At 39.3% G+C, this 27,640-nt stretch overlaps 2 protein-coding genes across 4 annotated transcripts in view; one reads left to right on the forward strand and one right to left on the reverse strand.

Annotated features, from left to right (window-relative positions):
- Positions 1-27,640, forward strand: part of SCGN (secretagogin, EF-hand calcium binding protein) — a 66,716-nt gene that overhangs the window by 24,721 nt on the left and 14,355 nt on the right. Inside the window, exons 7-11 of one of the 3 annotated variants that reach the window (XM_004043358.4) lie at positions 5,027-5,082; positions 12,276-12,321; positions 12,577-12,636; positions 14,163-14,231; positions 24,318-24,911. In XM_004043358.4, coding sequence (XP_004043406.1) covers positions 5,027-5,082; positions 12,276-12,321; positions 12,577-12,636; positions 14,163-14,231; positions 24,318-24,446 — 360 coding nt within the window. In that variant the 3' untranslated portion in view covers positions 24,447-24,911. Of the gene's footprint in view, positions 1-5,026; positions 5,083-12,275; positions 12,322-12,576; positions 12,637-14,162; positions 14,232-24,317; positions 24,912-27,640 lie in introns of those variants that run through there. The other 2 variants (XM_019029665.3, XM_055390412.2) reach the window with 2 other exon arrangements.
- Positions 4,947-27,640, reverse strand: part of H2AC1 (H2A clustered histone 1) — a 44,969-nt gene continuing 22,275 nt past the window's right edge. The window contains exon 2 of the mRNA XM_004043359.4: positions 4,947-5,675. The gene's annotated coding sequence lies outside the window, so the exon portion shown is untranslated. The remainder of the gene's footprint in view (positions 5,676-27,640) is intronic.

Raw genomic sequence — 27,640 nt, forward strand, 5'->3', positions numbered from 1 at the left:
GCCAGTCACCTGTGCATGGATCTACAAAAGTTTAAACTCCTATTTATGGTTTTCAAACTCTTGTGTCATCTGGTCCCATTCTCTCTCCCTGTCTATCTTCTCTCCTCCACTCCCAGAACACCCCTTGTCCTCCCTGGTCACTCTCTATGGCTAAACTATTGCTAGCATGTGAATTTCCATCTCGGTGCCTTTGTTCTTACATTTGCTAGTCTACAATGTCTTCCTCTCTTCTCTCTACCTCATGTCCAAATCCTATCCCTCTTTCAGAACTTACCTGAATTCTTATCTCCTTCCTCAGTCTCTTCCAATATCCTGTCACATTGCCCTGTCTCTTTTTCTCAGGGTTAAAGAGATAATGCTGAATCTTATTTGTTAACCTATATTTCAGATATTTGTTTCTGGCTCTTCAATTACAATTGTATGCCCTAAAATCATGTACCACCTTAATAATTGTTTGGGATATCTCATAGTGTGCAGAATGTTATTAGACACAGAGTAATTACCTGACAAATAATTGTCAATTGATAATATGGGAGGGGGGTTCTAAATCTTTTTTGGAATAGCATATGGCAATAATTTCCAGGCAGGAATGAGGATCTCCTTTAAAGTGTTTTTTAAAAAATAACTGCTAAAGAATGATTTCCAATAATTTATTAAATAAAAAAGGAAGTTGCAAAATAGTATATTGCATATGGTCCTATTTGTCAAAAAACTAGATAGTTGTGATATATGTGTGTGTACATATATACATATGCTTGTATGTTTAAAAAGTTTCTGGAAGGATACATAAGACTCTGTGAATGGTAGTTACCACTAGAACAGGCAAGGGAGGGACTCACACTCTTGACTCTGCTGAATTATTTGCATGTTTTTCACCTTCGGCAGGCATTATACTAAAATTCTTCACTAAGAATTGTTTTAAAAAGGCACAGACTTCCTCTCCCACCACATGACAGTAGTTGTACTTTGAATCTATTGTTTAAGAAAATATCTATTGACAGGAAGTTACCCAGTAATGATTTTAAGTGATTTTGCATTTTACAATCACTATTGCACCTACAAAGATTTGAAAAACTAAAATATTATTCAATCTAAGGAGAATTCTGAAAAACTCCAAAGTCCCTGAGGAGTCTCTTGCCAGAGAATGGGAACTACCACACTTAGAATTTTAAGGCATTTCTTAATAACACATTGTGTTCCATTTCTGGGAGGCTTTATAGCACCTTTCAGGTAGTTAATTCTCAAAAATGTGTGGATGGAGTATGGAGTATGAGTGCAACTCTTGGAAAAGCAGTGGTAGATGTGGGAAGAGTGATGAAGGGCTCTTCACCACCTTTCAGCAATTGCCCTTCAGAATGGAAGGCATGCCCCCTACCGCCGCCATCTTCAACTGCCACAGCCCTCCTGAAGTGAATTAGTGTAAAGAGGGAGGAAAAATTCAGGCCTATATTTGTTTTCTTTTTTTTAAACTCAATAAATAATTATTGAATGTCTATATGTACTAGATATGTGCCAAGTACTTGGGGGCACATCACAAAACAAAACAAAGATCCCTGCCCTCATGGAGTTTGCAGTCTAGCATTTATTACCAATTTATCTGCAGCCTGTCTGTGATCCTGTGCAAGTCACCACACCTCTCTGTGCTTCTGACCTCAGCTGCCCAATGGGGAAATAAGCAGGACTGGCTCAGATATGGGTATGCCTGGTGTTCTGTAGATGCCAACAGGACACCCAACCTCAACCCACCACCCAGGAAGTAGGTAGGCTGGAAGTAAATTGGAAAAGGGCAGAGGGATTTGAACCAGGTCATCTGGAGTGCTGTGGCAGTGGTGGGCAGGGCCCAGGCTGGCTACATGCACTGTTGCTGCTATTGTGTCTCAGTGGTTGCCTTGCTCGCTAGGTCCTTGGCCTTCTCCACAGTTGTCAGTGCTGTCTTCTTTGCCTTCGCCTTGTCTTCCTTGGCTGTCCCAGCAGGTGTTTTGGAAGGTGCATCATCTGGCAGCTTGGCCAAGATATATTGAAAACTCTTCACAGTTACAATCATGTTGTTTTTGAAAAGAGCATGACCAAGTTCCTGGACAGTTCTGGAGATACTAGATAAGCTAGAGAACACCCAGGCTTCCCTGAGGATTTCGGACTAGTGCAGTTCTCAGAGTTCACACAGTAAATACATTGTCCCTCCACCACCATCAGCTGGGCATGGTTGATGCTACAGGTGAAGGTGGTCACTTCTGATTCTGTGGGTGCCCAGTAGAGTCCTCCAGGGTGGACACTGGGTGAGCATCATTGGCAAGAAATAGCCACTCAGCCCAGCAGGACATCCCACTGGTCTTGGTCAGGAGTCACTGGGACAGGAGCTTCTGGGCAGGGGTCACCTCCTCATATTCTGCGTTTTTGGTCAGAGCATGTTTGCTATAGGGATTTGAGTACCAATGTCACAAGGCAGTGAACATTTGCTTTTAGAAATTCTGGAGCCTGTTCTGGCCTAGGAATACTTCATCATCATTCCAGCCAGGGTAAATGAGCACCCGTGCAGCTTCAGGGCACGGAGCCCCGTGGGCAGGTGTGTGTGTGCAGGGGATTGAAGGGGAGCTGGGTTGTGGGCTGAGGGCTGGCAGGGGCACTTGCTCATGGAGCTCAGGCTGTGACCAACCTGCCACCACTGCCTGGAGCAGTTGTCAGGCACTAGGCTTATGTCTCTTGGTTTATAGTCAAGGGTAGGGAAAATAGATAGAAATGAACTATATAAGCATGAATCCAGTGAAGTGAAAACTGGCAGTCTTAGAGTTGACTCAACTATCATGAAGTTTATATTTCTTTAGGGGAAATTCAGGCCACTGAATTGGAGGGAAATCCATGTAGAGTCTTTTCTTGCTTTCCCAGGGAAAAAGAGGCAATTAGAAAAGGTAAATATCACATCTCTGGCATAGTCTATGGCACCAGATGTTTTACTTCATAACCAAACATGAAGCAAACCAAATTCATGATGAGATATCCAGACTTTATAGAGCTAAGAGCCTGGTTTTATGGAAAGAGCTCTGGTGACAGATATACTTAGATTAAAATCTTGCTTCTTAAACAACCTACTTCAATCTTTCTAAACATCAGTTTCCTTATTTATTACACGCAGATTTTTTTTTACATTATAAGGATGTTGTGATAATTAAATGTAATAACATACAAACTATTGAGCCCTCATAAATGGTCTTTATTATAGTTTAAAAATTAAGAAGCCATTATGTCTCAAACAAATATGCCAAGCATTCAAAATTCACTAAAGGTTATACTTGCAAAGAAGCATAATGTCTTAATGTCACACAAGATCTGATTTCTAGTCTGGTGCTACAGGCATGCTGCAAGCTTCCCTCATTATTAATATTTGAACTTAGAGCTACAGAGGCCCCAGGAAAGTAGAAGAGCAGATACAGCCGAATATGTGTGCCATTCATCCCTGCTGGTATACACTCAGAGATGGAAAAATTAGGCAAATGATTTTTTTCCTGATTCTTATTCTTACGTGAGCCATAGCCAATTTTCTGATAGGTAGAAGCATAATTTACCACACTGGTGTTTAGTTCAACCCAGGCCAGTTTCGAGCAAAGGATTGTTTTCTCTTGGAGTAAGTTTGCACAGCAATGGAGTTAGGCCCACGTCTTTCAAGGTGAGTTGTTACTTGCTTAAAGCTCAAGCTGACCTAGCTTTCTATTAAGATAGAACCTCTCATAATGAAGGTGTCACAGAAAATAACTCATGGCTCATCTTCTGGCAAACTTTATCCCCATCAGACTTTTTACTGGATACTGTATAGTGTTTATGTTTAAGGGACGTAATTGGACGTGTAACATGTCCAAATGTATAAAAATGTAACCTGTGTTTTAATTCTGTAATACACATTTTTGGTGCCAAAGTGGTGAGAATAGGTTTTCAAATTCATTGAAATATTAAAAATAAACTGGATTTGGAGACAGAGGAAGGATGGGGGACTAATGTATTTTTTAAAGCAAAAATCTGTTGGATATATTTTCAGATTATCTCGCTCCCTCTTTTTCCCTGTGCAGCCTCCTTATATGGATATGTTTAGAGATATTCTGCAGCATTAAAATGTTGTAAAGTCACAAAATTCACTCACATTTCAACTCAGATATGCAAAGAAATCTACCTCTTCTATTTTCCCAAACCAATCTGGTCTTTCTAATTTGTGGTTAGTGCAGAAACTTTTAACTTTTAGTCCTATCTTGTTTAAAGTTTAGTCTCATCTAATAATGTAAACAACTTCTTTGGACAATGCTAAGTCTCTCTATGAAAGGAAAGGCTCAGTGTCAACACCTTTTGCCTTCACGGAAACATGAGGTTTCTCCTATACCCTATGAGAGTACCCTATGATATGAGCCCTCCAAGCCCTCCTTGGTGGTTGATATGCTAAATGAGGGCTAGAATAAAATAGTTTCAGAAAACCTTGACTCAAACCAAGTACCCATATTTCAAGCTTGTAATCTTTATAAAAATCCTGTTTTGCCTGTCAGAGACTGTGGTAGTCATTGCTGCTATCCTCCAAATAATTAGTTTTCCTCTTAAGCACATGGCAGGATTGTATTATTCTGTCCCTTTGAAGGTAGCTGTGGCCAGGGATCTGCTTTGGACAATAAAATTTTAATCAGTAAATTATTTATTATTCTTTCTTTCTGACATGGCAATCAGGAATGTGCTAGATGGTCACTACTTTGTCACTCCGTGTCGCCAGAGTATAGACAATATGAAGTAGAGCTGCCAGCTAACCCTGTGAAAAATAAACCTGTGTTGTGTTAAGCCACTGAGATTTAGGAGATTTGGTTACTATGACTCATCCTAACAGAGAGGCTGACATGCAATTCCTTCTGTGACAAATACTAATTTTCCCCCAGGCAAGTGGGCTCCTCAGCCAATTTAGGCAAATATGTAATCAGAAGAGCAAAATAGAAAAGTGCTTTAATAACGTTCAGAATTAGTTCCTGTTACAAGTACAACCATTTTCCCTTCTGCATTTCAGATGAAGATTTTTGACAGAAATAAAGATGGTCGGTTGGATCTAAATGACTTAGCAAGGTGAGTTACATGGAAATGATATCATACATTCAGAAATACCTTACTAGGGGTCTGATGACATCATATATTTCCTTTTGAGACTGGAGATCAAGCCTCACCTGGAGTCTAAAAGAATAGGCACATCTTACCAAATAAGCTGAGTGATTCTAAATCTTTTAGGGTAACAGATCCCTTTGTGAAGATAATGAAAATTCTTCTCTCCAAAACGTACAACACACAACATTTTCACAAATTTTATGGATGGGTCATGGGAAGACCCTACCCTTAAAGGCAAGACATTTATAGTCCCACATTGTGACTTCATGACAAAAATGTCCCAAATCCCATTTACTGGCTCTGGGAACGTCGAGCAGTTATTTCAGGACACAGGACTACTGAGCCAGACTCCAGGTGCACTCTGTGGTCTTGAAGTGTTGGTGTATCCTCAGGGAGGCACCAAGTGTCTGAAGGCTAGAAGTGGAGGAGGACAGGATAAAAGCAGAAGTGGCTCAGTGTCCATGAAAATGTTGTCTGTGAGTCTGGTGTTGTGACACGTGATTGGTGTGTCAGCATGTTTTGTCAAGTCTGGCTGATCCCAAACAGCATGGAGTTGTCTACAAAAAAGAGAAAGACATTCTGAGCAAATAGTCAGAGTTGAAATTATTGGATCTGGAATACACAGATATACCTGTTATTGGGGAGCATCCATAATACCAAGTGCTTCAGAGCAGGGCTCAATGGTAATTGTAAGCAGGGCAGCAGTTACAGGCTGCAGCGCAGCAGCAGGTATAGCTGAGAGAGAGGAATTCCAAGGACTGAAGGCAAGTTTTTAATGATGAGGAGGTAACTCGACAAAGTCACAAGAAGATGTTGGTTTCGTCTCTTAGTGGACATTAACCTGAGTTCAGAATTATCAAATCCCACACCAGCTATCTCCTTTCTTGGCAGCTACCTCAGCCAGGTTTTGATATCTTTGAAAGGGGACTCACCAGGAAGAATATCTCCTCAGTAACAGCCAGAATATTGACCCCAGTACACTAAATGGCCTTCTATCTGTGCCTCATAGGAATTGTGAGGCAGCCTGTGTGTCCTCCTTGGCTACTTTTTTTAGGACCTTCGTTCTAACTTTGTCCACATTGATATAGAAGAGCCACTGAGGGACCAGCCAAAGAGGGACAAAAGTGTTTCTCCATCAGGCCTGGGGCAGAAGGCATCTCGCCTCTGCTCCCTGGATCCCACCTGGTTCTCTTGGTCAATGGAGGCAGGGTTCCTCTCAAGTAGAGGTCAGAGAGCTATGTGAGACAGCCAATCCCAAAGCCACCAAAGGATTCATTCAATAGATGACAATCTAGATGAAAACAAAAGCTTGCAATCTCACGGTTCCCTTCACCAAAAGCATCTATCCACCTGTGCCCTGACTCAGTTGTGCACGTCTCAGAGGTAGTGAGAGTTGAGGAGCCCTGTGTGCCCTGGGAGACTGGGGTAATAAAGGGCTCAGAGCAGCTGCTCTCTGCCCTCTTAGTCCATACACAATATGACCTACCTATGTATACAATGCTAAAATAACTAACATCATGCACAGACTGTAACATATAAAGGAGAAATAAAAGGAAAGCAGTTAATGATAAAATAATGCACATTTCAGTGTATAAGTGCGTGCATACAATCATAGTGAAGATATAGTGAAGTGGTCAGATGCTTTCACCTGGGTAGAATTATCATAAATGGGGCAGCTCAGATGCTGACTGATACAATTGTGACATTTTGGTAACTCAGGTGCTGTTGATATGATTTTATGAAATAAGAAGTCTTGACAGAGTTCCAAATGAGACAAAGTATGTTAATCTCTTAACACAATTCATATATCATGTGCAAAATTTATGTAAGTAGTAAATTATGCAAACCTTGAGTTTTATGCAAATAAGAATTCAGTTCCAAGCACAAATAATTAAAAGCAGGGTTTTTACAGTCACGATTGCCCCCTGGACATTTGAAATTCAAGTGAGACATGGGACAATTCTTCATTCTGCGGAAATTTCCATGCAATGCCAGAAACCTAATATCCCTGGCCCTATGTACAAAATGCTAGTTGTGCCCCCTTTATCACTGTGATAACTAACAGGGCCTTCTGCATACATCTAAACACTCTTTAGAGGCGGGTTTGCTACGGTCCTGCTGGTAGGGCAGGGACTATGCCCTAATCCCTTGAATAACTTCTCACTTGGTGGAGTGTTGTGTACTTGAGGGGATTCAATGAGTAGTTGTGAACTGATGGAGTTACAGTAGCACTGAACAGAGATGCAAGGCAGCAAAATCAGTTAGTACAGTACAGTCTTCCCTAAGTATCCTCTGGGGATTGGTTCCAGAAACTCCGCGGATACCAGATACTCAAATCCTTGGATGTTCAAGTCCCACAATTGGCCCTGAAGAACCCACAGATATGGGGTGCCAAGTGTATTTCAAAACCAGTTTGATACGGAATTTGAAAATGTGAACAGTGGTAAGCAGAATAAAGATGTCCACGTCTTAGGCTGGGTGCAGTGGCTCACACTTGTAATCCCAGCATTGTGGGAGGCCAAGGCAGGTGCATCACTTGAGGTCAGAGTTTGAGGCCAGCCTGGCCAGCATAGTGAAACCCTGTGTCTACTAAAAATACAAAAAATAAAATAAAATAAAATTAGCTGGGCGTGGTGGTGCATGCCTGTAGTTCCAGCTCTTCAAGAGGCTGAGGCAGGAGAATCGCTTGAACTCAGGAGGCAGAGTTTGCAGTGAGCCAAGATTGCGTCACAGTACTCCAGTTAGGTGACTGAGCAAGATTCTATCTCAAAAAAAGAAAGAAAAAAAAAGATATCCACATCCTAATACCCAGAACTGGTGACTATTTTATGTTACATGGCAAGAATGAATTAAAGTTGCAGATCTAATTAAGTTTGCTAATCAATAGACTTTAAAATAGAGATTATTCTGGATTATCCACATTGGGCCCAATATAATAACAAAGATCCTTTAAATATGGAAGAGGGAGGCAGAAGGTCAGAGTCACGGAGAGATTTGAAAATGCTAGTTGCTGGCTTTAAAGTGGAAGAAGAGGCTAAAGAATGTAGGCAGCCTCTAGAACCTGAAAAAGGCAAGGGAAAGGATTCTCCCTGAGAACCTCCAGAAGGAATGCGGCCGTGTCGACAGCTTGAATTTTGCCCAGTGAGATCGATTTCAGACTTCAGCTTCTAGTGCTGTAAATGATTATGGTTATTTGAAGCCACTATGTTTGTGGCAGTGTGTCGCAGCAGCACTAGGAAACTAATACAACAACAAAGAGGCCTTAAAACATTTCCAGATAGGATTTTTCTCTCTCTACTTTCAGCTGTGAAATGCAGTTCAATTCCTCTACATAAAAGCACCTCCCAAGTAATATGTGCTGTGACTGGCAACATGATTTAGGCTGCCTGGTGCCAGCAAATAGTAAGAACAATATTCCTGGCAGACCTCCAGGATATTCTATCTTCTAATTGGCTCAAATTAATTCCCTCTACTGTGAGCATTTGGAGGAGCAAAGATTTTCCACATAGTTGTATTACATTTTTTCTACTTTTTCTATATATCCTCATGACTATGAATACAATATAAATCTAATGTTGAATCTACTGAAACTGACTGTATTCTATTAAAGTATAATTATAATTATAATTATACAGAAAAGAGGCAGACATATTTGCTTTCTAAAACAAAAACAAGATTATTTTAAAATTGAGACATAATTTATGTACCTTAAAGTTTACCCTTTTAAAGTCAGATCTACCAATCTACAATTTGGTTGATTTTAATATATTCATAAGGTTGTCCAACCATCACCAATATCTAATTTTAGAACATTTCATTATGCCAGAAGGATACCCAGTACACATTAGCAGTCACTCCCCTCTTTCTCCTCCCCCAAGACCCTGGCAACCACCGATCTACTTTCTATTTCTATCGACTTTCCTATTTTGGGCATTTTATATAAATGGAATCACACAATATGTGCTTTTCCTATCTGGCTATTTCACTTGGGGTAATGTTTTCAAGGTTCATTCATATTGTAACTTTATCCCTTTTTATGGCTGAATAATAGTCCCTTGTATGTACGTACCACATTTTGTCCATTCATCAGCTGATGTTCATTTGAGTTGTTTTCACTTTTTAGAGATTATGAATAATGTTGCTACATGTTTTGGGAGAAATATATGTTTGTGATTCTCTTGGTTATATATTATATTAAGGAGCAGAATTTTTGGTTCATGTCATAATTTTACATTTAATTTTCTGAGGTACTGCCAAAGTGTTTTCTAAAGTGGCTGCACCATTTTACATTCCCACCAACAATGTATCAGGATTTTAATTTCTCCATATTCTAATCAGCACTTGTTATTGTTTGCATCTTTCTTTTAATTATAATCATCCTAGTGGGTGTGAAGTAGTATGTCATTGTGATTTGCATTTCAAACATTTTTTATGTTTTATTGGCAATTTGTATGTCTTCTTTGGAGAAATGTCTGTTCAGATTCTTTGCCCAGTTAAAAAATTGGGTGATTTGTCCTTTTGTTGTTGAACTATTAGAGTTCTGTGTATATTCTGTGCACTAGACACTTTTCAGATGTATAATCAGCAAAAACTTTTTTCCATTATGAGAGTCGTGTTTTCATTTTCTTGATGATGTCCTTTGAAGCACAAATGTTTTTAGTTCTCATGAAGTCCAATTTGTCTAATTTTTTTGGTTGTTTGTGTTTTAGATGTCATATCTAGGAAGCCATTGCCAAAATCCAAGCTCATGAAGATTTACCCCTTTGTTTCCTTCTAAGAGTTATATAAACTATAAAGTTTCTGTTTTATGTAAATCCTTTTCATGTTAATCGTTTAATACAGTGTAAGGTGGGGGCACAATTTCATTATTTTGCATGTAGATATCTACTTGTCCCAACACCATTTCTTGAATATTTTTCCTTACTGAATGGTCTTGGCACCCTTTCTGAAAATCAACTGACCATATGTATGGGTTTATTTCTGTACTCTCAATTCTATTCCATTTATCTACATATCTGTCCTTATGCCAATATCACACTATCTTGATTCTGTAGATTTGCAGGCAAATTTTGAAATAAAAAATGTGAGTCCTCAAACTTTGTTCCTCTTTTCCAAGATTGTTTTGGCTATCCTGGTTCATTTGCATATTCACATTAATTTTAGGACCAGATTGTCAATTTCTGCAAAAAAAAAAACAATTCAGATTTTGATGGGGATTGTTTTGAATCTGCAGATCAATTTGGGAATTGTTGTCTCCTTAAAAATATTAAGTCTCCCAGTGTATGAACATGGGATGTTTTTTCATTTACTTAGCTCTTTAATTTCTTTCAACAATGTTTTGTAGTTTTCAGTTTACAAACTAAACCACTTTTGTTAAATTTATTAAATATTTTATTCTTTTTGATGTATCATGAAACGATTAGTATTCTGAATTCCACCTTTGGACTGGCCATTGTTAATGTATAGAAATGTCATTGAATTTTTTACATTAATCTGGTATTCTGCCAACATGCTGGATTTGTGTATTAGCTCTAGTAGTTTTTTGTTGGATTCCTTAGGATTTTCTATATACAATATTGTATCATCTATAAAGAGATAGTTTTACTTCTTTCTATTCTGCCAATCTCTGCTTTTAATGGAGTATTTAATATGTGTATATTTAACGTGATTACTGAGAAGGTAGGATTTATATTTGCTATTTGTTTCTCTTTGTCTTAAGCTTTTTCAAAATTCTTCTGTCCTTCCATTACTGCCTCCTGCATGTTAAATAGACATTTTCCAGTGTACTATTTTAATTCCCTTATTATTTGTTTTGCTATTTTTTTGAGTTATTTTCTTAGTGGTTGTCTGCTAGATTACAATTAACATCTTAATTTATATAAAATCGAATTGTGGATTAATAACAACTTAATTTCAATATTATACCCCAAATTTTACTTCTGTATAGTTCAAATGCCTTTCTCCTCCTTTCTGTTGTTAAAATTATATCTTTATATATCGTGTGCTCCACAACATAGATTTTTAGTTATTGTTTTATGAAATTGTCATTTAAATCAGAAAGCAAAAAAGTTACACACAAAAAATACATTTATCCTGTATTTTATATTTGGTTATATATTTACCGCTCCTGGTGCTCTTTATTTTTTCATGTGGATTTAAGTTACTGTCTAGTGTCCTTTAATTTCAGCCTGAAGGACTCCCTTTAGTATTTCTTATAGGTCATGTTTCTGGTGTATTGATGATTTTTGTTGTTTATTTGGTGACTTTTCTGAACTAATTCTATGAAGTCTATATTCTTTGTCAGGTGTGTCCACTGAAGTCTCTGCTAGGTTGGTTCAATGGTCAGTTCATAATTGGACAGAGATTTTCTAAAATGTCTTGAACCAGTAAGTCTCCCAGTCTCTTGCTAACGGGCTCTGTGTATGTGTTAGGGCAAGTTAAATGCTACGACAGACATTGTTCTAACTAAGATTCAGCTGTTTTGGAGGCCCGGTGCCATGGCTCACGCCTGTAATCCCTGCACTTTGGGAGGCCGAGGCGGGCAGATCACGAGGTCAGGAGATCGAGACCATCCTGGCTAACACGGTGAAACCCCGTCTCTACCAAAAATACAAAAAAATTAGCCGGGTCTGGTGGCGGGTGCCTGTAGTCCCAGCTACTTGGGAGGCTGAGGCAGGAGAATGGCGTGAACCTGGGAGGCGGAGCTTGCAGAGAGGCGAGATCGCACCACTGCACTCCAGCCTGGGCGACAGAGCGAGATTCTGTCTCAAAAAAAAAAAAAAAAGAAGATTCAGCTGTTTTTTTCAGAATAAACACTCCCCAGATTGCTGCAAGACTTTAATTATTTTCCAGAGCTCTGGGAAAGTTATTTTGACTATTTTTCCAGTTTTATGGAGGAGCGAATTTCCAGAAGCCCATACTGTGCCATTTTCCACCAAGATGAACTTTTAAAAGTCTGTGGTGACTACTAATCTCTACGAGTTTTTCCCAATTAATTTCTTTGTTTTTGTGATGTAGGAAGTTCTGTCTTTCAAGTACCTATTCTGTTCTGCAGGAAATTGCCTGTACTTTCCACACACCAGGGCCATAAGTTTTCGTATAACTGAGAGCTGAACGATCCTTACGTGGATTTTTATTTATTTATTTTTTCTATTTAGGATTCTGGCTCTTCAGGAAAACTTCCTTCTCCAATTTAAAATGGATGTAAGTAGTGACATTTCTCTAGATGGGTTTATGTCATTGCTGTTTCTCTACGGATTTGAGCAGGAAAGAAGAAAGGAAGGCATCTATTTGCCCTACTTTTTAACTTATTTAGAAAACAGACAAGGCTCAGCATGGAATCAAGGGATCTTAAAGGTCATTGACTCAAAGTTTACAAAATTTGCCCAGGACTCTGGAAGAATTGTACAGCTGAATTGTCACATTGCTGGACTGACATAATGTTTTTTCCTTACACAGGCTTGTTCTACTGAAGAAAGGAAAAGGGACTTTGAGAAAATCTTTGCCTACTATGATGTTGTAAGTGTGCCTCTTTATACTGTGCTGGCCATCTTTGAGTAGGAAACTTATTTAACCCCTATGTGGAGCCATCTTACCCAACAGACCCTAAACTTACATGATGAATACCAATCCTATCTGTGTGTTCTAGGTCAAGGTACTCTCAACTTCTCTAGACCTTCTGAGAATAAAGTAAAAATAGCCAAAGGAGTACACATGGTTGAGAAGAGAAAAAAATGACTTTTTTTTTTGGCTCCTTGGGCCTAAACTATAAGTTTTCTCCCTCTTGTAGGACTAAGAGTTCTTTTATAATATCATGCACAAAAACATACAACCCTCCCACCCAATATTCAACCCAAAGAAATAGAGGAAAAGTCATGCCTATTTATCATAAAAACTATTTTTTCTTGTAGAACCAATTATTTGATGAAAAGGGGAGAATATAAAAATTATAAGTACAAAGTATGGCAAAGAGATTGAATTTCCTAAGGACATGATAGTATGATGTAAGAAGGAAGAAAAGTAGAAAAGCAGAAAAAATGTTGGGAAAGGTTATAAGGATGTTTCCCTGAAACTAATCAGACTAGATAATTATGTGTCATGTTCTGAGCAGAAAACAGTATCACCTGGGAGAGGCAGTCTAGCATAGAGGTGGTTAAACACGTGGCTTCTGTGACCAATTACCTAGGTTTGAATCATGGCTTATTACCTATGTGACCTTGGGCAGGTTCCTTAGCCTCCCTGTGCTTTGTTTTCCTTATTTGTAAAATTAGGGTGATAAGGATAATAATACCTACCTTCTGGGGATGTTATGAGAATTAAATGAATTCAGGTCTATAAAGCTTTTATGAGAGTGCCTGACAAGTACTATGTAAGTGTTTGGTAAATACACTAAGGGAATGAAATTTTTAAAATGATATGTTAAAGGCTCAGGATTAAGAAATCACAAAGAGAGTAGGTGAGTTATTATAGTGGAACTTTAGAGAAGAAACAAGTATTTTGATATGTATTGTATTTTATAGATGTTCATATTTGCATGTGTCATGAAATGGTTAGAAAAAAATAAAGGGTCTCATGTACAGACCAAATGATAATTCTAACATGTTCATTCAATGTAGTCTCCCTGTATTTAAAATAAATATTTTAATAATCAACATATCATTGCCAAATTATAGGGCAAAATAAAAAAGTTTCAATCTATACCTCAAAGGATTAATATTAGGTACAATTAACACTTATCTGAACTGAAGCCTAGGACCTGGGAAGCAAATAAAGGCAATATATGTCATACGACTGCAATCTGCAAAAGCCGAGGAACTCAAAAGTATCACCTCTCATTTGGTTACATGGAGCTGTTTTCAATGAGTTATTTTAATTCATGTGGAACATTCATGTCCTGCATGGAGAACATAAATTGGAACATGCCACTTCTAAATCTATTTGCAGCCACACAAGACTACTGATACGGTTTATTTACCTAGAATTTATTGCCTTGCTTTTTGGCTTAAGAAACTGATATTTGGGCAATTGGATCTTTTCTTTTTCAGAGTAAAACAGGAGCCCTGGAAGGCCCAGAAGTGGATGGGTTTGTCAAAGACATGATGGAGCTTGTCCAGGTGAGTGCACGTTCTTCTTATTATGAACTGGGGTTGTTGTTTTGATTTATTCCATTGTTTATTTGTGGGAATCAGTGAGACTGAAGGTTAATGTCAAAGATAAAATCTAGGGATGTAGTTTATTTAATAACCTTTGAATTGCTATGAAACCCAACAAACCTTCCTCGCTTTCTTAAGATTGTAGTTTAAATTACATGAAGCTATCATACAAGTATGTTTTTACCATCATTTAAAGGCCATCTATTTTACCAAAGGAGCACAGTGCCACTGAATATCTTTCTGTTCTATTTTTTGGTTACAGAAAGTCCCTCTTCCCCTTAGACTTGGTTATTAGAATAACTAAAACATTTAATTGAATTTCATGTAATAAAACTTATCTTCAGAATTCTATTTTTTTTTTTTAACTAAGAGGCTTCTCTAATACCTAGCCTAAGATGGTTATTTATCGGTTAAGACATTGCTGAGGTTGGGGCGGATGAAATTTAGATTATATTTACATCACACAGCTGTTTTATGTAGGATAGACAAGGTTTAAAAAACCTTCTTCGAGGTCCTGTTGAACTGTATTGACCAGCTACATGATCCAGTTAAGCAGATCATTTCCTATTCTTCCTTTTCCATGGGATTGTGTCGACAATGAATTTAGTAGTCTTGTATCCCTAGGGATTTTTTGAGGTTTGTTCAGAACACAATGACTGTTCTGGTCAGGCCAGATGGCAAAAAATTAGAGTAGCAATTATGAACTGTTTGTGGAGTTCCAGACTTCTTTGAAAATCAGATTAACACTATGGAATCTTGCAGCTGAAAAATGTGCAAATATCAATTTTTGCATGAATCTCCAGGAAGTTTGTGTACTGTAATAGAGCAGGCATGGAGAAAACCCTTTCTGACATCTAATCAGCCTGATGAGACATCGTCTGTGATTCCTGTCTTTTGTTATTCTCATCCCAGTGGGTCCCTTGCCTCCTCTTTTCCTCATTCACTTGTTGCTCCTGTTGGAGATTTCACAGGCATTTGCACAGCCAGAATAACTGATGAGTATTGGTGAGGTATTGCTTTTTCTATTGATTGCTAGAGGAAAATCCCATTTCACTCATTATCTATTTAATGTCAGAATGGCTTCTGTAATAGAAACTGAGCAATTATCTATGGGATATTAAAGTTGCATGGCAGCATTTGCTAAATTAGAGTTTTAATTTGCTTTTGAGAGAATGAATGGGACAGTCAGTCTGTTTTTGAGAGCTGCCTGGCCTCTTATGCATTGGAGCCAGGGGCAGTGACTGCCTGAGTGTAGAGCCTGGGGGCTTTGGAACCTTACAGCACTCTACCCCACCACCCCCACAGAGGTTTTGGCCTTCTTCTCTTTCATGGCCCACACATACAGCCCAGCTGTGAGTGTGGATGCAGAGTCACAGTGAGCAATCAGTCATTAACCAAATCAACCTCCCTTCTTCTTTGCTCCCCCTTTTCTTTACTCTCAAACTTGTGGGAAACAAGTTTTTCTCAGGTCAGAGGTGTCATTTGTTGCTGACAACAGTCTTGTGGCATCCCACATCTTCACCAGGCTGTGGGAGGCAGCTGGGCTGGGCTGAGGGATTAAGCTCTGCTTGAATCAGAATACATCCGATTTACAGAATTCGAAGGGGTGGTTTCCAGAGGGGCTGCCTTGGTCGGGGGTGGCTGCTGCTCCTCCTCTTTGGTAACCTCATTTTGATTCTCTTCCCTTCTTTCTCTTTTCCCTCACTAGGAAAAGAACTGATTGGAATTTTTTTTTTGTAGATGAGGCCGTGTAAAATGGGAGACAGTGCTTTGGACTGTGACAGATCTGAGCTTTAATTCCAGATCAGCCATTTATGAACTGTGTATGTGTGGGCAAGTTACTCAATCTCTCTGATACTTGTCTTCTCATCCATTATATGGGCACAACAATATTTACTTCCCAGGGTTGTGTGCTGACTAGAAATAACATAAACATTGATCACAGTCCCTGGGATATCAAATGATTTCCAAAAGTAATAGTCTTTATTATTGTATTAGAACAAAGCGGCCGGGCGTGGTGGCTCATGCCTGTAATCCCAGCACTTTGGGAGGCAGAGGCAGGCGGATCACGAGGTCAGGAGATCGAGACCATCCTGGCTAACGCGGTGAAACCCCATCTCTACTAAAAATACAAAAAATTAGCTGGGCGTGGTGGTGGGCGCCTGTAGTCCCAGCTACTCAGGAGGCTGAGGCAGGAGAATGGTGTGAACCTGGGAGGCAGAGCTTGCAGTGAGCTGAGATTGGGCCACTGCACTCCAGCCTGGGCAACAGCGAGACTCCGTCTCAAAAAAAAAAAAAAAAAAAAAAAAAAAAGGAACAAAGCTGCTGTAATCTTTGGAGTACATTTCTGAGAATAGTTAGCATTTGAAAGAGAATTTCATAAAAGGAATCATCTGCTCAATGCATGGCTATGCCATTCTATTGGATAATCCTGTCAAAAACAATAATGTAAAAAAAGCCAGTGCAAAAGAAAACATCTAAAAGATAGGTATGATTATGTCAGATGGCAATTAACTAACATATTTTAGAATGCATAGCTTGAAAATTTTTGCTTCCTTTCTGATTATAAAATTATCTCTGCATACTATAGAAAAATGTTGAAAATAAAGGCAAGTAAAAGTTAAGAAGCTGATGAGAATTCAAGCTAAGAATTCGGATTCTAGGCTGACCCCCTGGGGTTCCAGGTCTGATTTTACCACTCCCTGCCAATGAGACCTTGGGCAAGTCATTTTGCATCTCCAAACCTCAGTTTCCTCATCTGGAAGATGGAAATTGTCATAGATCCTACTTCCATAAAGTTGTCATGAAGACTACAGGAGGAAAATCTGTATAAGGCAATTAATATTGTGCTACTTCACTAATTAATACCATGGTAACAAATTATTACTAAAAACTCAAAAAATACTAGCTATATCACATATTGATCTGGAAAGTGATATAGCTCTCATAAATTTAGTGACTATGATCATTGCTATTTCCATATGATTTTTGTAAGAGAAAGCCCAGATATCTATAACCAGTAATTTTGCTGGATCCCTTCTTAAAAAGTCATGATTTTTGAATCTGGATAATCTTAGTAATCTTCAATAACTCTGCCTTTCAATTGTCATTGAGTTTGGCAATGGTTTCCAAAGGCCAGTAGGAGAGATAGAAGTAAAATCCAAACCAACAACATAGCAGACAAGACATTTTTTCCAGAGAAAATGAAAGAGATGGGAAAAATACTAGACCATGCAAAAAATTAGTTGGAAGCAGAGATCAGCCTCGTTCTTCAATGGATTTATATCACTTCTATGGGAAGGTGAAGATCCTCGCCCCTTTTAGCCTCTCTTTCTGTGGAGCTGCTGGGGCAGCACAAAGGCACCTCTCAGTGTAAGCACCAGCCGATTTGAGACAGAGCTAGTTCCTAGAGACCAAGTCAGACTGTGGTCAGTAATTCAAAAGGAATTTATTGGGATTCTCCAGATGATTTGTTGAGCTAAAACATATGTACACAGTAGTTCATTATTAATGTTCTCCTCCGAAAATTGAAGGTGCATACGTTTACTGTGTCTTTCCTAGTCTTTACTGGATCTTCCTTAGTCTTCTAGGTTTCTTTAAAAATACTCGCCATATAATTTGTATGCTGTAGTCAAAGGATGACCAGTAGTTGAATTTCATATTTCTTGGCTTTATAAACAGAGTCTTTCCTGTGACTTTTTTCTTTATTTTCATTTTATAAAAAAGGGCCATGGGAGAAGTAAACAAATCAGTATTTGGAATTTATTTTAAAAGAAACTGTCAGAGAGCATATACCATGGGATCAGCAGGAAGCTGGCCCAGTTACAAAGTCTGGGTCAGGGTTTTTGGTGTTTGCAGTAATAACTCTGAAGTAAGCTTATCTTATAGTCTTTTAATTCTTGGACAATCATATGATGCATATGTTGACTTTACATGGACAAGATTATTTGGTTATCAAAACACCCCATTCCCCAAGCTCTGAAAAATGGCACCCAAGTCTTTCCTCTGTCAATCTGATAAGATTGCAGGTCTTTGAGGTATAAACATGATTTCTTTTTTTCCAACAAATGTATTGAGATATGATTGACACTTAAAAAAGCACTGTATATACTTAATGTATACAATTTGATGCATTTGGAGGTAAGAATACACCCATGAAACCATCATCATGATCAATGACATAAACTTATCCATCACCTGCAAACATTTCTCTAGCCAACCCCCTCCACCTTTTTTTTGTCTTTTTGTTTTATTTTGTTTTCTTTTATGTCAAGGGCACTTAACATAACATTTACCCTCATAGCAAATGTCCAAGTATACCATACAATATTGTTAATTATATGCACAATAATTTCTGTACAAGATTTTTGTTTGTTTGTTTTTGAGACAGAATCTCACTCTGTTGCCCAGGCTGGAGTGCAATGGTGTGATATTGGCTCACTGCAACCTCCGCCTCCTGGGTTCATGTGATTCTCCTGCCTCAGCCTCCTGAGTATCTGGGATTCACAGGTGCATGCCACCACACCCAGCTAATTTTTGTATTTTTAGTAGAGATGGTGTTTCACCATGTTGGCCAGACTTGTCTCAAATTCCTGACCTCAAGTGATCTGCCCACCTTGGCCTCCCAAAATGCTGGTATTGCAGGCATGAGCCACTCTGCCTGGCCTACAAAACTTTTTAACAGCCCGTAGCTCACTCAGAGCAGCATAAAAATCAACACAAGAATCTACAGCTTAAATGAGAAAGTAGAATGGCAAGAAATTCCAGATCTCCCAAGAGAAGGTAGAAATATGAACAGTAACATCGGAAGCCAAATACATTGGCTGTCTGGAAGTGATGGGAGTTCCTGACCACAGTCCTTCCTAAAGTTCTTTCTTTTCCTTGATGGACACCCCATTTGCTTTTTCTCTGCTATTGACAGGAAGATGATTGGCAAGAGGGGACAATATCTCTCGTTATTGATAGATTCAATAAAGAATTGAATCTAACATGTGCCTCTCTAAAGAGCTAGCCCTTAGCAAAAATGTTTCTTTTCACTTTTAAATTGTAAAAATGATACATGCATCATAGGGAAATCAGAAACCAGAAACCAGAAAAAACAGAAGCATAACCTCTATGTTCTAACAGACTGACTGTGAAATGACTTTTCTCCTATGTATGTTTTTATATGGTTGAGATTATAGTGAATAATAGACATTACAATATCATAGTATATTATATATAATATAGAGTATACTATATATAGCCTATTACAGAATAATATTAACAGTCATTCAGTAACCACATAATATTTCACCTGTGGTTAGATCATAATTTACTTAAACATTCCCCTATTACTAATAATTTAGATGGTTTCCCATGTCTGCGATTCAAAACAATAATGCAATAATATCCTTGTGCAAAGATCTTTCTCTATATTTGGCCTTGTCCTGGGAATAAAATTACTAAATCAAGTGGTTTGCGTGCTTTAAAATTCCTGGGATCCATTGTCAAGTTTTAGCAAACATCTGAAGAAAGAGCAGGTGTGCTTTCCCATTTGCTTCTTCAACGTCCTTTCCTCAAACCTGACGTTTCTTCCCCTCACTACCCAGAAAGTTGCTGATGACTTCATTTTGACCTAGCTTTGTCTATCAGGGAAGATAGCATTCTGGTATATATACTATATGTTTTCGCATTATTATGTTAGGGACTTAACGTGCTGCCATCTCTTGGGTGATGAAAAACTTTGAAAAGAGAGGATAAGTGGCAAGGAGAAGAAAATGTAATCCCAAAGAGTGAATATCTAACAAAAGAATGTTTTTTGTTAGATATAAAAGAATGTGGTGGAAACTAGCGATGGGAAGAAAGCTGAAAGATTGAAGAGGTTCTTCCTGGAGCTTCTCAAATTAAAGCACTGCTGGGTACACCACTCTCTAGGAGACTTCCCAGTATCTGAGCAGACATTTCCATTTGCCTAGTAAAGTGATCCTAAAGGAACACCAATGTAATTTCTTATTTTCATTTTAAAAAGCAATGGCAGGTGATAATTTGTAAACAAGCAGAGGCTTGTTGGTAGAGACCTGGACAGATATCTTAAGCAATAATGTCTTAACTTCTGCCTGTCGCCTCAATGTTTTCAAACACCAGTGTGGCCAATACATAGCAAACTGGAGACAGAAAACATGTTGTAATTTTGCATGGTTAGAGAATCAGGTTCTGGTTAATTAAATATTTTGATTGGTAGAGAATTATTTTAAGTGGGTTACAATAAAATGCACTTACCATCAGTGAAACTCTAATTCAGTTCCTCTAGTGGTCAGAATATGGTCCAGTGTTGGAGTCATGATGACTCTAGGATAGAGATTTGTGGAGTGCTTGTTAACAGAAGGCTTGGATATGAACTTTAATTATTTTAAGAGAATTGGAATGTACAGGAAAGGGTAGGTGTATGACAAAAACAGGAAGGCTGCATTTGAGGATAGTCATTCACTAATTTCATAGATATAATTGAGCACCTACTACGGGCAAGAATTGGGAAGAGAAGGCCAGCCCCAAAGGTCCCCCTATTGCCAGGATTAAAGGGAGACAGGTCAGCATTTTTCAATCAATTTTATTTCAGATCCACTCTCACACTGTCCTATGAGATGAAAGAGGAAAAAGTTACATTTTTACATGAAAGATTATGATACAGTGTAGTGATAAACAATATGCACTTTGGGACCTGACTGCCTGGATATGTATCTTGGTTCTGACATGTGTCAGCTGTGTGACAGTGGGCAAATTAATTAACCTCTCTGTGCTTTAGTTTACTCATCTATAAATTAATGATGAAAGTAGATACAACCTCCTAGGGTTGTTCTGAAGATTAGAGTTAATATATTTAGAGCTCTTACCTCAGGAACCTATCTGCACTTATATTAGTCACTTGTTATAAAAACTGTTGTTAAGACTGAGGCTCTAAAGGTTTCTGGTGATTTGTCTTCAGTGACACGTGCATTTTTGAGCTGTGGCATTTAGGTCTCCTGACTCATATTGAGTTGCCCAATATTAAAAACATAACTCAAAAGGTCCAAAGGAACTTCCTTTACATACATCCACATTCATTCCCACATCCCCTAACACACATGCATTCATACACCAAAAATATTTTCTACTCACTTGAAGGAAATAATTACTATGGTGGGAAACAAAGTCCATTATTCTTCAATTAGAAAACAAAACAAAACAAAAACAAACTTAGAATAGTTTGAATGAGGTAAATACACTGGCAAATTAATTCACACTAATGTGTAAATGACTACCACTTGAGTATTTTCTAATAATGGGATTTGCCAAAAGGATCCTGGGGCCGTTTAGTGGAGAAAAGTTTTACCAACAAGTCACTGAAGATGCTGAAAAGCAAACATCCCCACATTGCACTGCACAACAAATGAACTCCCACCAGGGGGTCTCAGAATGCAGCCTGCTGTTTTCAGGACCTTTGAGCCACATTTCCTTGGGCCACATCTATACTTGCCTGGTACTGGCAGAGAACTACAAGAGAACCTATTGACAAGGTCGAGTTACATTGTGGCCTCAGAGTCTAATCATTCAGGCCACTCTCCACAGAAGAGTGAAGTTGATCAAGTTTATCTTCTGGTCCCAGACTTTCAGCTCCTGATATCTCTCTGAATACCAGGCCTACTCTGGTGTTTATTTTTCCTGCTCTGCCATCTGGCTCCCAATTTCTGTTGCTCTTTCCTCCTTCCTCCTATTTTAAACCTGATATCAATAATAGATTTGGTGTCAGTCATTTACCCCACTGGACAGTGCAAATTAACGAGTCTTAATGTGGCTTGGCTAGTTAAGGAACAATTTTTTTTTTCTTCCCCTACTGATGATGTTTTTAGTGATTTTGTTTTTGGAAGCGAGAAAACCTTGGGGCAGGGTTGGGTAACCGAGAGTGCTTCCCAGAGCCCCTGAAATCAAACCTGCAGGTCGCTGCCTTCTCTATTCACTCATAAAACTACTCCCGTAATCAAGGGGCTTGGAAATTTGACTAAATTTGTTTTTTGTTTTTCTCTCTGTACATTGACTTTTAAATTTAGATTTGTGAACAGAAGTTTTCTGAAAAGGAATTTGGTGGAAAGGCTTTATTCCCGTTAATAGTTTGAAAACGGGACTGGGCACAATGGCTCAGGCCTCTAATCCCAGCACTTTGGGAGGCCGAGGCAGGTGTGTCATCTCAGGTCAGGAGTTTGAGACCAGCCTGGCCAACATGGTGAAACCCTGTCTCTACTAAAAAAATACAAAATTAGCTGGGTGTGGTGGTGGGCACCTGTAATCCCAGCTACTTGGGAGGGTGAGGCTGGAGAGTCGCTTGAACCTGGGAGGCGGAGGTTGCAATGAGCTGAGATGGCACCACTGCACTCCAGCTTGGTGACAAGACTGAAACTCCGTCTCAAAAAAAAGAAAAAAGAAAAGAAAATGGGAAAATGGAGGACACACTTTTCAGTGTAAACCAGGGTGCAGAGAACAAAAGGGGATTTGGATTTTACAGAGTCAGTGCCCACCCACGTTGCCAGTTAGTTCTGTTTGTGTAAATAAAGGATTCAAACTTGCTTAGTTCTGATTGGTTGTTGGAGCCAAGTTCTGATTGGTCAATAGAGCTGAGTCCTGATTGGTTAATTTAACTGAGTTCTGATTGGTTGGTTCGGGTGAGCTCTGAAAGCCCTGAAAAGAAAAAGGTGCTGGTTTTCAGGGAAGTTGAGTAAGCTGTCATCTCTAGTCAAAAAAGGGCCACTTGGATCTATTTTAAATTTAGGGCCAGTGGCCGGGCACGGTGGCTCACTCCTGTAATCCTAGCACTTTGGGAGGCCAAGGTGGGCGGATTACCAGGGGTCAGGAGTTCAAGACCACCCTGGCCAACGTGGTGAAACCCTATCTCTACTAAAATACAAAAATTAGCCGGGCATGATGGCGGCTGACTGTAAGCCCAGCCACTCGGGAAGCTGAGATGGGAGAATCGCTTGAACCCGGGAGACGGTGGTTGCAGTGAGCCGAGATCACTGCCACTGCACTCCAGCCGGGGCGGCTGCGACTTCGTCTCAAAAAAAAAAAAAAAAAAAAAAAAAAAAAAAAAAATTTAGGGCCAGTAAACCACGTGAGATCCATTTTGAAGGATGGGCTCTTTGATTTTGACGTTTATTCACAGATGCATCAGCACACATGTAGTTTCATTAGACCAGCCTTTTCTCCATGAGAATGGTATGAAATTTTGCAATGAGCACTCAATTGGAATCAGAGGATTATTGAGGACTGTCTCCAATTGTCAGAGGACTGTTGGACTATTCTTGGGCTCAAAAATACTGCCACAACTTTCCAGCTTGGCAGGAAGCTTAAGCTTTCTCTGCACCTCTGTTTCCTAATTTGTAAAAGAGGTGGAATTATTTACTTCCCAGCATTATTGTGAAGCTTAAATGAAATAACCTATGGAGAATCAATTTGTTAAAGCATTCCTCACTTTTGCAGGCCTTTGAGCTTGAAGTAAAAAACTTTTCCTAGCTAACATATATCACGTTTCTAGCTAACATTCTTTCTTGCCCCCAACATACCCCTTGGAGTAAATATTACATCCCTAGCTCAACCACATGTTTTAAATTTACATTCAGTATAACCTTTTTTTTTTTTAAACCAGAGGCACAAAAATCTCCTACAAGGAGATAATGAAATGTGTCTTCTCTCATCAGTGCAGCAAGGCAGAAATTTATGATCATAATTGCCTACTTTGAGGCAAAGTATCTTTACTATGGTTGCTAATAAGGCAGTCTTTCTCTAAGAACTGCAGGGAAGTGATGTGGAAGTAAAGGTTTTTTGGCCTGAAGGGACATGCTGAGAAATGAAGCTGTTGGCAGAAAACTTATCCTTGGCAGCATTTGGTGGGATGAGGCGATAGACTCATTCCCTCACTCCCTGTGGCCTGTCTCCTTCAAGGCAGGACACCCTAAGCTTAGGGAGCATCAGAGAGGGTGTTAAAGGGTGGGAACACCATTGGCTTGCCTGTTAACATGTTACTTTTGTCGCCCTCAGCCCAGCATCAGCGGGGTGGACCTTGATAAGTTCCGCGAGATTCTCTTGCGTCACTGCGACGTGAACAAGGATGGAAAAATTCAGAAGTCTGAGCTGGCTTTGTGTCTTGGGCTGAAAATCAACCCATAATCCCAGACTGCTTTGCCTTTTGCTCTTACTATGTTTCTGTGCTCTTGCTGGTAGAATTGTATCTGTGCATTACTGTTGGGGACACAGTGGGCAAACTCACAAATGGAGTGCTATTCTTGGGCAAGAAGAGGGACGCTAGGGCCTTCCTTCCACCGGCGTGATCTATCCCTGTCTCACCGAAAGCACCTGTGTAGTGTCTGTGTTGTTTTCCCCTTGACCCTGGGCTTTCCTATCCTCCCAAAGACTCAGCTCCCCTGTTAGATGGCTCTGCCTGTCCTTCCCCAGTCACCAGGGTTGGGGGGACAGGGGCAGCTGAGTGCATTCATTTTGTCCTTTTCTTGTGGGCTTTCTGCTTAGCCTGAAAGGTGTGTGGGATTCATGGCAATCCTGTAACTTCAACATAGATTTTTTTGTGTGTGTGTGGAAATAAATCTGCAATTGGAAACAAAAATGTACTGGTAATTGCTTTTGTCTTGTGACCTTTGAAATGTTCTACCTGATGGTTTGACTAACAAACCCCTTATCTAATGGGGATCGGGGGAAGGGTGGAGAAGGAGAGTGAAGGGCAATATCTTAAAAGAAATCCACACCACCAATCCTTCTATAGTTCTCACATGCCCTCACTAGGGCTGACTTCCTGGTGAGCTGGCATTAAAGTGAGAGCTGCCAATAATCACTTTTTATTGGAAGGAGGAGACCAGAACACTCATCCTGGACTGGGTTTTGTTCTTAAGTGCTTGGCGAGCTCACATGGCTAGGCAGGTAGATATAGAGAAGAAGTATGAAGAAAATGTTTCCCAAGTAACCCAGGCTCCCCTCTCCGTCGCTTCCTTTTCCAGCAGTGCTCCCCAGCAAATCTGGGACCACGACAGCCTTCTTCTAGGTACGTGAGTGCCTCTCATGGGTGCCTCTGCATGCTCCTGGCCCCAACATGTGCCCTGCTCTCTTCTCTCCTGGAACTCTGATGCCATCCCCATGGAAAGGAGACTGTTGGGGCAAGGGGAGAGTTTCTGCAGGGTAGGCCCCACTTTCCTTTACTGTCTTCATCCTTTATTCTTCATAACAACCCTACCTTATACTAGACTGTGTAGTAATTTCAGGCTTAGTGAAGTGTTATAGATAATTCAGAAAAATTAGTATAGAACAGTGTATTTAGAGCTGTTCATAACCTGAGAATTCTGTTTACAGGGGTTCCCTTCATTGCACACCCTTGTCCTAACCTGATTTTCTTCCCTTCGGGTCGCCCTTACCTCCAACATATAGATAATTCATATTAAGAACTACTATTTACTAAGTGCTTTCTATGTGCCAAGTACTTCTAGGTGCTTTCCATACCTTAAGTAATTTAATCTTCACCAAATCCCTGTGAGATAGGTACTATCATGATACTCATCTTAGAGATGAAGAAATCAAGGTAGGTAGAAGCTAAACAATATGTTCGTTATCATAGCTCTTAGAAGTGGGAAGTCAGGGAGTCTGACTCTGGAACCACGTGCTCCTAACCACCACTTTATTTTTTGTTTATTTATTATTTTTTTTTGAGATGGGCTTTCGCCATGTTGCCCAGGCTGGTCTCAAACTCCTGGGCTCAAGTGATCCACTCGCCTCAGCTTCTGAAAGTGCTGGGATTACAGGCATGAACCACCATGCCCGGCCAGCAACCACTTAATTACAGACAATTTTCATGTACCTTTCAGGAAGCCTTGGCCCTTCCTGCAGGTTCTTTCTCACAGTAGGATCCGCCACACCTCCCAGAAGAACAATTCTCCAAGTCCGGGTCATTCAACCTGGAGTACACTTTGTGGGAGCTTAAAGAGAGTTCAGGAAGCACCACAGGGTGAACCACACATGCCAGATTCTTCTGTTGATTGTCCAAATGGTGAGCTAACTGTGCACATATACACTCTTCACAGGACAAACAACCATTTTCAGGATTAAGACTGCCTGAACCCACAAAGAGGAAAAGACATTCTCTATTTCCAGGACATCACATTATTCTGCAGTGATTAATTCCTCTTAACCTCCTGTTTTCCTGTTGTGTTTTAAATAACAGAAGCCTTTTATTTTAACATAGTTGAATTTATTTTATATTTATTTATTGCAACATATTTTATGTTTGGTTTGAGAAAACCCACTCTATATGTCACAAATGCATTCTCTTCCACTATCACTTTTTTAAACTTTAAAAAAATTGTAGTCATAGATACATATGTGTGTGTGTTTGTAGCATAACAATTGCCATGTAACCATTTTAAGTGTATAATTCAGTGGCACTAATTACATTTACAATCTTGTGCAATGATTACCACTATGTCTAAAGTTTACTCATCACCCCAGACAGAAACTCTGTACCCACTAAACGATAACTCCCAATTTCCCTCTTCTCCATTTTCTGTTAAGCTCTAATCTATGTTCTGTCTATATGAATTCACCTATTCTAGATATTTTATATAAGTTTCATCATATAATATTTGACCTTTTGTGTCTGGTTTGTTTTACTAAGCATCGTAATTTCATGATTTATCCATGTTGTAGCACATATCAGAATGTCATTCCTTTTTATGGCTGAATTATTTTCCATTGTATGAGTAGTCTATATTTTGTTTATTCATTTGCCTGTTGATTGACACTTGGTTTGTTTCCACCCTTTGGTTATTGTAAATAATGCTGCAAGGAACATTGGCATATGATCATCTGCGTCCCTGTTTTCAATTCTTTTGTGTATATATGTAGGAGTGGAACTGGTGGTTCATATATTAATTCTATGTTTATCTTTTTGAGGAAATGCCAAACTGTTTTCCATATAGCTGCAATATTTTACATTCCCACTAGCAATGTAAGAAGGCTCTAATTTTAATATCCTGTTCCTAAATACAGCTTTTTCTGGAACTGGCAAAAATCAGAACTAGACCCAAGGCTGAGCCATATCCATTTAATTTATGACTCTTCCTTTAGCTACACGAAGAGAGTCTTTGAGGTTTGCTGCTCCTGCAATGGGTGTACTGCATTCTTAGCTAAGGATGTGCATCCTCTTCCGTGTCTATCTAGTGGTGGCTGAGAAGAGGATGAGGATGGGAAGGGACGTTTTATTCTTTTAGGAATAATTTGTTCAGACCCATTGAAAGAAGCTACTTACCTTGAGCACCAGCAAGCTTTTAGTCATGGCACATAGCTGAGACTCTATCAGAAGCTCT

Source organism: Gorilla gorilla, chromosome 5 (assembly GCF_029281585.2).
Source record: "Gorilla gorilla gorilla isolate KB3781 chromosome 5, NHGRI_mGorGor1-v2.1_pri, whole genome shotgun sequence".
Lineage (NCBI taxonomy): Eukaryota > Metazoa > Chordata > Mammalia > Primates > Hominidae > Gorilla > Gorilla gorilla.